The sequence below is a fragment of the Amblyomma maculatum genome, chromosome 6, assembly GCF_055883805.1.
Source record: "Amblyomma maculatum isolate TAMU_Amacu chromosome 6, ASM5588380v1, whole genome shotgun sequence".
In the NCBI taxonomy this organism is placed as follows: Eukaryota; Metazoa; Arthropoda; class Arachnida; order Ixodida; family Ixodidae; genus Amblyomma; species Amblyomma maculatum.
Genome location: NC_139349.1, coordinates 160,956,061 through 160,969,840, shown reverse-complemented (window position 1 = coordinate 160,969,840; position 13,780 = coordinate 160,956,061). Strand labels below are relative to the sequence as shown.

At 43.0% G+C, this 13,780-nt stretch overlaps 1 protein-coding gene across 2 annotated transcripts in view; it reads left to right on the top strand.

The window, feature by feature from the left end:
• Nucleotides 1–281: 281 nt before the first annotated feature.
• gem (transcription factor CP2 like gemini) overlaps nucleotides 282–13,780 on the top strand; it is an 87,135-nt gene continuing 73,636 nt past the window's right edge. For both annotated transcript variants that reach the window (XM_084607637.1, XM_084607636.1), the window contains exons 1-4: nucleotides 282–682; nucleotides 1,303–1,353; nucleotides 2,545–2,699; nucleotides 9,543–9,644. In XM_084607637.1, coding sequence (XP_084463763.1) covers nucleotides 2,584–2,699; nucleotides 9,543–9,644 — 218 coding nt within the window. In that variant the 5' untranslated portion in view covers nucleotides 282–682; nucleotides 1,303–1,353; nucleotides 2,545–2,583. The remainder of the gene's footprint in view (nucleotides 683–1,302; nucleotides 1,354–2,544; nucleotides 2,700–9,542; nucleotides 9,645–13,780) is intronic.

Below are 13,780 nucleotides of genomic sequence, written 5' to 3'. Positions count from 1 at the left end.
AACCGGCATTACATAGGCATGCTACCGCTGACACGAAAGCAAAAAGGCCAGCAAACGCGCGGCCGCTGCGCCGATTTAGCAGGAAGCTGGTTGAACGGTATACCGAAACCAAAACTAGGTCGCTGAAATCGAAAAAATTGCTAAGCTATTCTAGCAAATTTTTATGTGCGCGTTGTTGCTCGTAAGAGCAATAAAATCTTTTGGATATTATCAGCGTTTCGAGGACGACAGTGGAAGGGGTTCTGACCTCGGTAGCTGTTTCGCGGCATTTCATGCCGTCTCGCCTTTTGTCGGTTGCAGCGTTTCTCACGTGTAAATCTGTAAATGCTGATATTTTTGTGTACGCTGGGGGGGTTTCATGTTGATCCGTCTGAGTGCGTCCTCGCCACCGCGAATTGACTGCCATTTAACGAAATCTTATCATTAGTGAAATTTTCAAGTGGCTTACTCGTTTCGTGACCAACTTCCGTCGTCGTCCTCTGCCTCAGAAGAGCCTCGCAGCCAGCCATCGCTCTTTGTATTTTGTGCCATGGTGGTATCAGCTGGTGCTCTTCTGTACCCCACGGAACGTCGTGTAGTGTGACCCGTCCCTCTTTTTGCGGCATCATTCGAATATCTTCGCTTCAAAGTGACGCCAGCGGGTGGCTAAACGTTCGTTAGCTTCACCGATGAAGCGGAGAAGGTGAGCAGATTGGCTTCTGTCTGTCCTTGTGGCTGCTGTTAACTCTCGTTCAGTATGCCAGGAGTCGTGCGTAAAATGAGAAATGGTGCTTGAGCCTTGCTGTGATTCTCGAGTGTCATTGCAATGCCTTGTTGCAGTAGTTTCGGCTGCTGTCAGCAGCTCTTTTCTTGTTGTTGTTCTTTTTTTTTTCTTTTTGTCTGGAACTAGGCGCTCGCCTCTCGCGGCAGCGCGGTACTTGAATATTCACAGTTCTGTTATCTACAGTTGTCTTGCGTTCTAACTGATCGACAGCCTAGGAAATGTAGTCCGGACTGTGGCCCACTGATGATAAAGTCTTGTCTTAACAAGGATGTGTAATTCTTTTGATATTTAAGAGCGCAGCTCTAGAACAAAGCGGGATTTTGCAAGCCAGCTGGTAGTGCACTGTCGATCCACTGAATCGGAAAAGCACGGAACATTTACCACTTTGCACGCTTCGAACGTGTCAGTGATATTGATTGTACAAGGATAACGCCATTAGTAAGAACAACAGATTAAACTTAGCAAGTCGTGATGATTTGGTTTGGTCGTTTCCGTCTACGTTTAATTTACCCTTTCATTACTGCAATCCAACGTCGCAGGTGATACGAGGTGACTGCTGCAGTGAGCCTTCTAGGACGGCTGTAATTTGTGTAAGTTTTGTCATTTAATTGTCCTCACAGGTTCGTCTGAAGATTACCCTTTAGTGCCTGACTAGTTTATTGTGTTTACGTACTTTCACAAATACCGCGAAAGCAGCCTTTTGATAAATATATTATGCTGCCAAGAATTCAGTTTGTTCTCTGGGTGCTTACTGCCTACTTTAGGTACACCATGAGTCGATATTCAATGGTGTGCTTATAAACGTCATGCATACTGCTCTCTCTCTCTCTCTCTTTTTTTTTTTTTTTTTTTTGCACATAGGTAATAGGTTATTACAATAATTTTTTGGCATTATTTTGGCAGAGAAACTGTTCTTACTTCAACAATGCTGGTGTCAGGAATAGAGCTTCCTGGCAGCCTAAATCATATTCCATGAAGATTGTAGGCTTTATTGCATGAATCAAGTGTCATTCTGTAGTGTTGTGTGTTTATAAACCACCGCTATTAATTTGCTGAATAATTATCTGAAAATAATTTTCTTTTTGTTTACAATATCCTTATGCTGCATGCTTCATTTATGACTAGGGTTGGGTGCAATACTTTTTTATGTCTCTTAAACGAAAACACTGTCAGTGGACAACCGTGTGTAAAATTCAAGGCTTAATTTTTTTGTTTTTGTTTACAATTTTTGTTAGCATTTCACATTGCATGTGTTACTTGTTTTTTGAAGCCGTGAATTTTCACACTTCTGTTCATTTGATCCTACTCAAGTGGTTCAGCTTTAATCTGATAAGTACTTTTCTTTTGTTGCGTCTTCCTTTTTCTCCCGGCACAAGCCCCTACTGGGACAAATATATGAGTTCTCACATCACCAAGTGAGGCTAAGGAAAATGCTTATATCCTAAATTTTGGGCATTTTTATGAGCTGCTACACCTTATTGCTTGAGTTAGTGGGGAAACAGTGGTATATTTCAACCTACTTTGCATGAACGGAGTAACTCTAGCCAGCAGACTTAGTAGTTGGCAAAAGACCGCTGTGAAATGCTGTGTCTGTGTGAGTGTTAAGTGCAAACTAGCCTGCAGTTTAGTAAATATTTGCAGCTATCTTGGCTTGGGGTGCCATAGTCTGCGGATATGTTACATCATCGTACCTCAAAGGTTTCATGGAGTGTGTAGAGGCCAGCTATGAGTACCTTCTTGGCCATGACCGGGGCTCGCCGTGGACGGTGCACTTGTTGCAGGCACCGTCGGGAAGTGCACGTGCGCGTGCGGGCCTTGGAATGACCTCTGTGGGCCACTGGCAGATTGACGACATTGATGATGCTTTGGCTGCGGACTTTGATGGCAGCCTGTCTGGCCTGGGCATGGAACTGGGCACCGCATCGTTCAACATGAGGTGGGTCACAACACAGCATAATCAGTGTGAAAGGGAATGCCCAACTGGAAATCGAAAACCAAACCAAAGTTGGCCTCTTTATTGTGTTTACGCAATTACTGCAAGAATCACTTGTCAATAGGGATGCTGTGTACTGTGTTATTGAATTGAGCTTGTCCTTAAAAGGATACTGAGGATGCATTTAAGTTCACCTTTGCCTACAGATGACCACTTTTCAACGACAGGCTGCTTTAGATGAAAATGGACGTTTTGTCAGCTAGCAAAGTTAGTAAAATACAGAAATACAGGTTGTACCGCCACCAGCTGTCTTTTCAAGCTGTCTTTTTACTGTGGTGACATCGTGGTAGTTATATTACACAGACCTCTGAGGCTGGGCTGTAGTGCAATTTGCATTGAAACGGTCATCACAGAATCCTTTGTTCATCTCTTGACTTCAACAGTATGATTATAGTAATGGGGAAAAAAGTTTTCAGTATTTAAATTCAGTTTTGTGTGCAATAATACATCTTCTACTGCCAAGCAAGCATGAGTCTTTCTTGCTGAATGCAGGAAAGAGTCAGGCAATCTCTTTTTATTACAAGCAGTTTGGAGGGAGTGTCAGTTTGTGTGTGAATGACGGGTTGCCTTTCACATCACACTGGACTACACATTTCTTTGTACTGCTATTCTCGCAGCTTCTCTTGGTGTTCAGTGCTTGCTTCATTTTAAAGGCTCAATGCGATCTTTGTAGGCAACTCAATTTTTTTTCTCTACTTTCCTTTTTCCTTGTTAATGGGAAAAAACAAAAAAACTTTGTAATCTTGTGTTTCTCTGAAGGCTCTGATGTATTCTTTTGCTTTTACTGAGATCAGTCGTGACGCTGCCACAGTCCTATCAGTTCTTGCCTTATTCATTCCTCCTTGATGGAGGAAAGCTGGGCAATCACTGAGCTATTGAAGAGGCGCAGCTACATGTTTGTTTGTCATAAAGGAGTACATGGCATGTAATGGGCACAACTAGACTGATTATATGTAGGTGTGTTACATGCTTTCGTTGGATTTTTCTTTATATTTAGTTGGAAAGCTAATTGTTGAATATATAAATCAGACATGGTTACCTGGGATGGGCTTTCCACAGGAACAAATAAGTTCTGTTACAAATAAGGAAGACTGATTGTTATGTAACATTGCCCATTTCACATATTTTATCCAGGCTCCCTTGCTCAAAACCAGCTATGTATTCTCTAGCAATATCTTTTTTTTTTTTTTCACAGAAGTACAGCAAAATGCATGACTGGATTAGCAGTATACGGTCGTGTAGCCACTTGGTCAAGCTTCAGCTCTTCAGCAGAGTAGCTTGGCAAGAAGCTCTTGCTTGAAATGACAAAGATGTCAGAAGAGGACTGCGTTTTTTCCTGCTCACTCTGTCCTTTACTGATGTATTTGTCATTTCTTATCATAGCTCCTCTGTAGAACCGGCAGTTTTTTTGTTTTTGTTTTTTTTTTTAATCAAATGGTATACCTGCTGTTTCCATAATCTTAAACATAAACTGTGGTCAATGGCATGACATCTTACATTTCATGTCTTGTTAACTTAGCCAACAGGTAATTTCATGAGCTGTGAGTCAAGACTAAAGTCAGGCTAACACTTCTGGTTCTAGTTAATATTGTTTGTAGATTGCCATCATTATTACTGCACTGATACACTTTCTGCTATTGGTTCCCTTGAGAGCGGGTCAAACGTGATTTGGTTTTCTTGAGAAATGTCTTGTATAGAGGTTTTTGTTTCGCAGTCGTTATCACTAGTGTGACATGTTTTGTATACCGGCATCCTATATCAATAGTGACAAACTTCCTTAATGCTTGATTTTATAAAGAAAGCAGTAAAAAAATATTAGTGCACAATGAGTGATGAATACAGCCCGGACACTGACATTCAGTTTCTGACAGTGAATAAGTTTTGTTTGAAATAGGTTTGACATTTTTTCAAACAGTGTTACTGTTGTGAGGTTTGTCATTTTCCTTGTGCATTATTTTTTAGTGTCAAAGCCCGAGTTACATACTATTTTTCAAGGTTGAACATTTCTTTTGTTGCCCTGCTGTTACGGGATTTTGGAAGCTTCGCGTTTTCACTGCAACTCTGTGCATTTCAGCTCCATGTCTCTGTTGCACTACTTCTCATGCATGGGGTTTCATAACATCATAAATGTTCCATTATTTAACAGCACCGGGTGTTGGCTCTCACCTTTCAATATTCTTAACAACTTTTGTATGAATACGCTTCCAAGGCACTGTGCCAAGTATACAGCAGTTTTTCCAAAGTTTGATACTTTAAACATGTTTTTAAACCCTTGTAATGTTTGGAAAAAATTGTGGCTTAAATGGGGCAATCTTTTGTTGCAGTACTACTGAGAAAGTTTTGAATTGCTAGCATGCCTTGTTTACAAGGCATAAGTGGAGGTTTGTGAATATTCGAATTTACAAAATACAAAACTGATGTTTTTAATCCACTGATTTTCGATTCAACAAGTTTAAATTCAAGAATTTCCAACTCGTCGAATATTTGGCGGTGACCGAATGCCATTGGCTTTCATAAATTTGGCTCTGGCAAAATTAAATGTTCGGACAAATTATGGAAAAATTCACTTTAGAATGCCAGCAAGACAGTACACAGGCATCTTTACTTTCTTTGCTGTGGATTGTTGCATGAACTGATCACATTGGAATGCTGCTAGGCAAAGACTTCATGTGAAATAATGCACATGGGCTTTGCCGCATACCGCACCTGAATACAAGATGGCCGATCCTTTGCTTCAAATGACCGCAATGCGAAATGTGCACATTTACGATATGAGCCATTTTACGAAGTCCAACCTGAGGCATTGTACGGACGAAAACAGTCCACGGTCACCAATTGATGCTGCCTGTATGGATGTGAGAAAAGAGGTGGGCAGCAGTAACAAACTAAGTGAAGAAGTATGGTGAAAATGGATGGTCACTGTCATGTACCCAAGTATAGAAAGTGAAAAAGAAAAGCGGGGGAGGGCTGCAGTAGCATTGCTAACTAAGCCATTGGCTAATTAGTTTTTATGCAGTTCTTCATTGATTCGTTACATACTGAACACCTGCACCTAGTAGCATCTGTGCTGTCGCTTTCACAGCTTGGGAACCTCCATTTCGTTTTGCTGAACTCTGGTATGTTAGTGGGAAAGCCCGCTTGCGAAATTCCAGGGTGACCGAGTTGAGGCGTTAATGCAGGGGCAAGTAATCGTGTAAAAGTCTCGCATGGTTTCCGCTTGAAAAAACTGCGCGGTAACCATGCTGTTCACTACTTGTTTGACGCAACCTTCTTAAAGGCTTTGGCATTTTCGCCATTTCTTTTTCATGGAAGCATTGCTTGTAGCAAATCTCCAATCAATTAGGGCATGTCTTCTCGCTCCTCGAAGGTCGTGTTAATGTCCGTCATTTAATGTCCGTCACGTTATTTTTAGATTCTAGTAACGTGTTAATGTCCGTCATTTAATGTCCATCACATTATTTTTACATTCTAGTAATGTGTCCATTCCTGAATTCAATTTTTGTCGCTAGTTTCACATGACCACATTGCGGATTACTTACTGTTTAGTTGTCTAACCGAACACTGTGCATGGTGGTTTGGCCACGGGGACGAAAATGCCATGTTGTTACAGACTCGGTATTTGGCAGCCACTCGAGGTCTGCCTTTCTGTGGAGCTTAAGCAGGCACTTTGCTAATGCACCGGAGTGTGGCTTGCACTTCACACTCTTAATTTCTTCGCAGCAGCAAAGTGCGTTGCAGGCAAGGCACTGCTGCGGAAGTCTAGTATCTGCCCTGCATTGCTTATGGATGCTGGATGCATTGCTGGACTTTGATACCTGGAAAAGCTATAGTACAAGTGTGTGTTATTGCGACGGAATTCAGTACTGTGCGCTCCCTCAAGATGAACCTGAAGGGAGGATTAGGTCATCTCTCGAGAAGTACTTCTGAAAAAAGCTGTGTGAGCATGCAGGGTTTGTATTAAACCTTTCTGAAATCAGAACAGTGAATGAAATTGCCTTCGAATGAAGAAGGTAATTGCAAGCGAGCATTTATTCCAGTATGCATGGAGTGAGCTAAAGGGGTCATAGAACAAGTTTATGTCAGCGCATTTGATAAAATCATCTGTCTTTCCTTTTTATCCCTGTCTCATTTCCCTCTTTTCTCCAGTAACCTCTGTTCGCATTTCTTTTCTATATTTCTTGCTCTCCTTCCAGTCTCTGAGCATTCCGAAGATGCTTACGAAGTGAGCTGTAAAATCTCATAATTTTATTTTTACCCACTCATCATCAGATTCGTGTAACCAACTAGCCTGCACGCAAGTTTCACTCTCCTCTCCTTTTCCTCTCCCTTGCTAGTTAGGCATGAGGCAGATGGACGGATTGATTTTCCCAACATACTTAATGACCACCAGATACACCCCGCACATATGCACCGTTCATCCACCGAGCAGAAGCTCGGCTAGTGGTGCATGTGACACAGTGATGTGGTCATGTTACATCTCCATGCTTTGCTCAGGCAGGTGGTTTGGTTCCCTGCCTTACCCACACTCGAAACAAAGCTTCCCTGCACTTTCTCTCGAATGGGCGAGCAAAGTTTCTTTTCAGTGTGCTTTCTTTTTGCTGAGCTTCCTGTCCTCCTTGGCTGTTTCGGGGGTGCCATTCTGACTCCAAGTATATTGCCAACAGAGCAGCCATGATTTATGGTTTAGCATAACCGGTGAGAGACACCGAATAGCTTGTCTTAGTATATTTTTAATGAGTATTGGGGACCTGCAACATTCTCTCAGATTTTTCATTGTACCCGAGAGTTCTTCTTAGCCAAGTTTGTTTTAACAGGAGTCTACCTAACCGGTTTGGTTAGCGCTGTTCCATGGTGAAGCGAGCGAGCAATGCGCAATAACAGGAGCACAAGAGAAAAGGAGAACAGGCACATGCTGCACCTGCAACTACAATTTGTCAAAAAAAAAAACACATTCATATACGCAAGCAGATAAGAAAAATCATCAAAACCCGGTTGCAATAAATGACCCTCACTTCTCAGCTGCGTCGGAGTAGGGCTGGTCCTTCCTTTATCCAAGGATTTCTTTATCTCACATGCAGTCTAATCTCTATGCTGGACAAGCCCCTAGACCAGAAGTAGTTAGACTGACAACAATATAAGATCGCTTGCTATCATGCGGAATGGTCAGGCAGGATTGAACCTATTTGCATATTGCCAAAAATGTAAGTGCACTCCATTATTTTCTGGTTTGTGCATCTTTTCTTTCCCAGCTTAGACCTTCATGTGAGATAGAGAGGCCTTCTTTACTTGAGTAGGTCCTACAAGACTTTACTAGTAGAGTACTTCACCAGAGTAGAGTAGGTAGAGTAGGTCATGCTTCGATGTAGTTGATGTTCTTTGTTGGGAAGATGAGTCATGTTTTTGCTGCCAGTATTGTTGGGCGATTTTCATATCTGCAGTAAAACTTCTTTGTAAAGAATGTGTAAAAAATTGCAACCATTTCAATACAGCAGAAATTTTTAATATAAAATTTAGTCAAATGCGCTCGAGCACTGCAGTTTGAAGGGACTGCAACTCGGGCAGTGATTACTAAAATAAGGAGGAGACCTTATTTGAAGCTTTAGTTCCATTTTCGATGCCGTTTGCAGTGATTCCCAAGCGCAAGCTTTGTTGGCTTTATCACAAAGCATGGACGGCACCTGATAGGGTGGCTTCTCCGCATCACAGTTGTGTAGCATAAGAAGTTATACATCGGCGCGAAACCTGTCACTGTTTTCACCACCGCGTTCAGATGGTTGCTGCAAGGTTACAACTGTCCACGCCGCTGCTCTGAGGCACTGTCAACGGGTTTCGAGATAAGAAGATTATATCGCGAGATAAAAGCGCTAGCCTTGTTGTGAAGGGTTGTGCACCACCACCAACCACTTGTGTAGTGTGGTGAAGCATGCTGTTTGACAATCAGTAGTTCGGTATATTCGTTTTAAGGAGAACCATGCTCATTATGGGGAGTTAAAATTACGTGTGTTTATCAAAAAATGTTAAAGGAGTATAGATGCTAAATCTTGGTGGCATTTTTCTTGCTAATGGTGCGTAAGACATTCCTCTATATGGATAACCACGTGGTTTTCGGCTATGACTGCGAAATAATCTTTAATTTAATTTTCTTTTATTACCAGCTGCGGTTTCAGCAGCCGAGAGATGGCTGTGATGTCACATAGTCTAGGTCACGCGCAGGATGAGAAAACAGCAATATATGGCTGACTCTTCACTTATTGTGGTTCCTGTTCTTGAGGCAGGCTGGCTTTAGCGTTGTAATGTATTCAAACAACAAAGGAACAATTATATCACTGTTTCTCTCATCCCTCATGTGACCTAGACTCAACGTTGACGTCACAGCCATCGCTCGGTTTTTGAAAGCGAAACCGAAACAGGCAAGAAACGAAATTCACTTATAAATTATTCAGCGGTTGTCTGCAAATTATCACGTGGTGATCCATGTACGGTAATCCCTTATGCATCGTTATAAATGATAATACATAAACCCAAAAATTAGGTAACTGTACTCCTTTTAAGGCAGAATTAGATATATCCAAAAACTTGTAATATCCGTGTTCTTTGTATCAATTTTTGATTGTATGCCTATGCAAGCATGCTCTTTTCGTCAGTGCAGAATATGTGTCTTCCTTCTTTTTTGCCTTGCGTTCATGTTACTGTGGGCTGTTATCGCTTCACCATGGTGTCTTGTTGCCACTGTGTGCGCTCCCTAACGGTGTGTCGTTGCCGTCTTGGTGACGGGCCGCCTTGCAGCGATGCCCTGCTGGCCCTGCCTAGCCTCTCATCGGTGAAGCAAGAAATGCCTCGAGAGAACGGCTACGCATTGGCCGACGCCCTCAGGGCGGGTCCCGCTAGGTGAGTGCTCTCATAGGATAGGAAAACTTGACCCCCCCCCCCCCCCCCTCCCCCGTGTCAATCCCACTGCTGTTTGCCATGTCAGGAAAGGAAAAAGCAGAAAGTTGGCTGCTCAAGCACTGCATTGCATTATTTGGAGGATTGGCACGTCTCGTATTTCACAGCTGAGACTTGTCATGGGGTGTGCAAAGCTTCCTGTGTAGATGGCTGGTGAAATGTGTGGGCAAAGCATTTTCTTAGTCTTCCTTTTTCTTCTTCTTCATGTGTTTTACTTTCACTTGCAGCCGATTCGGGCTGTGGTTGTTTCTGGGTAGTAAGTATCCAGCCGCGAATGAAGCCATGGGCACCAAATATATTAAAATGATGACTCTCCTGTGTTCAAACTCCACATAATTTGTTCATATTTTTCGTCCTTGCAGATTTTGAATCATCAGGGGTTGGCCATGTAAATTGAAGTTCTGTGACAGAAATCGGGGCAAAAACTGAGGCGTGCATGCACAACAATTCTTGCTGCTGATTAATATTAATATTATTTTTAGGATGGCTAACTCTTAGACTCATGCCAGGCAATTGTCGTACATCTTTGTATGCCTTTGTATGCCTTTATGCGTCAACTAAAAGTCAAGTCCACACAGATATTCAAACTTTTCACTTGAACAACTGGGAGTGCACTGTTTCTGTGTATATATACATCTTTTTTACACATGACCATAACAGCTTAGGAGCAGCAAGACTTCCAATTTATCATACTCTAATAATTTTTTTTAATTCGGCACTCAAGGCACAGGCAGAAAGGTGCGATTCATCCAAAAGCTCGGACTATCGAATGGCCGTAAAAAAATTGCCAAAAATTATTTGCATCTTAGTAATTTTATTTAATGAACACGTGGAAGAATGTCATCTAAGCATTTAAGATGAAAGCTAAGCAGTACTCAAGATGTTTTGTGGTTTAGTCGAGGGCTGTGGTGCTCATTGTCAGGGAGTGTTGATGAAGTGCTCCAAAAACGTTTATAAATGCCTCCGCTGCATTTTTCGCAGTACAGTGCAGTAGCAGCGGTGCTTCTCCACAAATGTCCTCGCCACGTTTTGAGGATGCTGAATTTTAAAGGGCCACTGTCCAGGGAAGGCCCTCTTAAGCAAAGGAGCCCAGTGTTTCGATCAGGTACCAGAGATGGTCTGTGCAAAATGCTACAGTGACACGCGCGCCGCAAAGCATCGAAAATACAATTCAAAGCTCTCTCACGCTCTCTGTTGGGAAGCCAGCTTCCCCGTTTCCTGCGCTGGCCCGACGGGCCACGATAATGACGTACGTACCACGAATGACGTCAATTGGTCCGTCTCGCTGACTGACGGGAGAAGGATGGGTGTCTACCGCTCGCTGCGCGCTTTTCCCTCGCCACGGCCAGACTGAATCCAGCGGCGCGCGCTGCCCCGGCCGTCTTTTCTTTTTTTTTTTTTTGCCCGCGCCCGCAGAGTGCCACGCCCCACCTCCCGCCAAACGCGGAGGAGGAAGGGGAATTTGTCTTGCGGAGGCTAGACGACCTCGGGCAGGAGAGTGAAAAACCTTTGCGAGGGAACAGAAGGAGAGAAGCATGACAGAATCGGATGATTGCGGTGGCTGTAACTGCGTTATTCGTTACTCTTTTCAAAAACATTTTGCGGCCTTGCGATCTAGGGGCGAAGTCTCACAGTTACCGTGGAAGAAAATATTTTCGATCGGAGGGTGGACAGTGGGCCTTTAAGGGAAGCAAAGCAATGTATGTTGCCGGGTTATATTTCAGCAATGGGTGACTTGCGGTCGTCAGCGTGCTAGCCATAGCGCGCATGCCTGAGGTGTGCGGACCCTACTGCTTGATACAATTCCAGTTCGGGGAGGTCTGTTGGGCGATTGCTGGCTTCGCGAGTCGTACCTAAACATTGTCTCCCTTCCGAATTAACCGCTGCAAGTCTGCCCGTGTCCAAATTAGTGAGCGGCCAACACCATAAATTGTCTGGTTGCTGGCCGGGACCGTGCCTCTAGTTCCAGTAATTTTAAATTTCAAAATTAACAAGGGTCAAATTAGTGTGGTTTTACTATAGTTAGTGGTGACATGTTTCAAGCTGATAATTGACACTTATTTTCACCAGGGTGACTTGCCCGGCTGTCAGTAGTTTCCACTGTTCAGTAAATTTTAGATCTGTTTAGAAAGCTTTTTGTTGACCTTAAAGAACCTTGAAGTGGTACTTGAGGCTATGTTTTAATGCGAGAAATCTATAGAGATGGTCTTTGGTAGTAGTCTAGTCAAATTTGAAAGCTTTACTTGGGGCTTACAATTTACAAATAACTTATAAAAAGTGCTCCTTGGAGACTGCTTCGAGGGACACATCCCCGCACGCAGACCTCCCCAATGGCGTCGTCGGGGCTTGCCGAGTGTGCCCATTCATCGGACGCTCCAGAGTAATGTGGGACGGGACATGGCGGGGCTCCGTTGTGACTTGACCTCTTCTTTTCTTTTTTCTTTTTTTTGCTCACTAGCATGCGCCGAGTTAAGGGAGGAGCGGAAAAGCATCATTTTAAATTGCCGATATGATTGGTGCATTGACGCTAGCTTAAAATTTTCGAAATGCATTTTCTAGTTTTAATAAATAGCTTTTCATGGCCCTTTCAGTCAGGTGACAGAGCAGTACCATTTTTGTAGATGTGGATTGAAATTCAAGCATATGACAAACATTCGAAGCTTCAAATACAGTTTTTGGACCATCGTCTTTTCCTTCCCCATTGATGGCACTCGCATGCTTCACTGCGTAAAGATTTCTTCAGAGTAAAAGCCTGACTTTTCTGGCAGCACCAATTCGCTACCAACAGCCCTTTTGTGATTTTCACTGAAATCTGCCAAGAATGTTATTAGTCCTGTGAAATGATGGATTGTTTTTTGTATTTTCTTTGTGGCTCTTGATATTAATCAATAGCAATTAGCTGAAAGCAGATGGCATTTGAGGCAGTGCATGGAGTTAAATTGAGAACTGAATAAAATTTTGCCATATTGAAACACAGAGACTGAATCATAGTTAAGAGTAGGGATGGTTGGCTCATCTTCATACTCTGGAAAAAGGCTTGAATCAATGACCACTGACAGAAAGCATGCATGGGATGACTTGCAGCTTACATTTTGTTCACTCATGAAAAGAGTTACGGGTTTTCAAATTTAAAGAAACCAAGAATATCTTATAATGCAAATGTCTGCATTTCGTTTTTGTGATACTTTAGGGATATACAATAGCCAAGACTACAGATACAAGCCGCATATTTTTTGCCGTTCAGCTCTTGTTCAATTAGAAAATTTTTTTACTGAATACCATTGAGGGTTGATTGAGGGCAGAGTTCAGTTCAGTTCAGTCGTTCAGTCGTGTCCGACTCTTCGTGACCCTATGGACCATGTCACGCCATGCTTTCCAGTCTCTCACTATCTTCCTAACATCACATAACTTCATCTGCAGCGCCTCGAGGATGCCATCTAACCATTGCGTTCGCTGCCTACCCTTTCTCCGGTGACCCTCAACCTTTCCCAACATCAAATCTTTCTCCAGCGACTCCTCTCTTCTCATCAGATGACCAAAGTAGCTGAGCTTTAACTTTAGAATTTGACCCTCCGACTGATTTGATCTTCTGGCAGTCTAAGGAACTCTCAAGTCTCCGCCAGCACCACAATTCAAACGCGTCAATTCTTCGGCGGTCAGCCTTCTTCACAGTCCAACTCTCGCATCCATACATCACAACTGGAAAGACCACAGCACGAGTTATACGGATCTTGGTTGGCAGACTAATGTCTCTGCTCTTTACTAGGCGGTCAAGGCTAACCATGGCTCTCTTTCCCAGTAGCAGGCGTCTCCTAATTTCATGGCTGCAGTCTCCTTCCGGGGTAATCTTGGAGCCCAAGAAGAGAAAATCTGTCACAGCTTCCGCTTCTTGTCCCTTAATGCTCCAGGACTTGATAGGGCAAGACACCATGATCTTTGTCTTTTTAATGTTCAGTTTAAGCCCAAACTTCTCACTCTCTTCTTGTATGCGCATCAGAAGTCTCTTGAGTTCCACTTCACTTTCTACCATTAAAGTGGTATCATCCGCATATCTAAGGTTGTTGATACTTTTTCTAGCA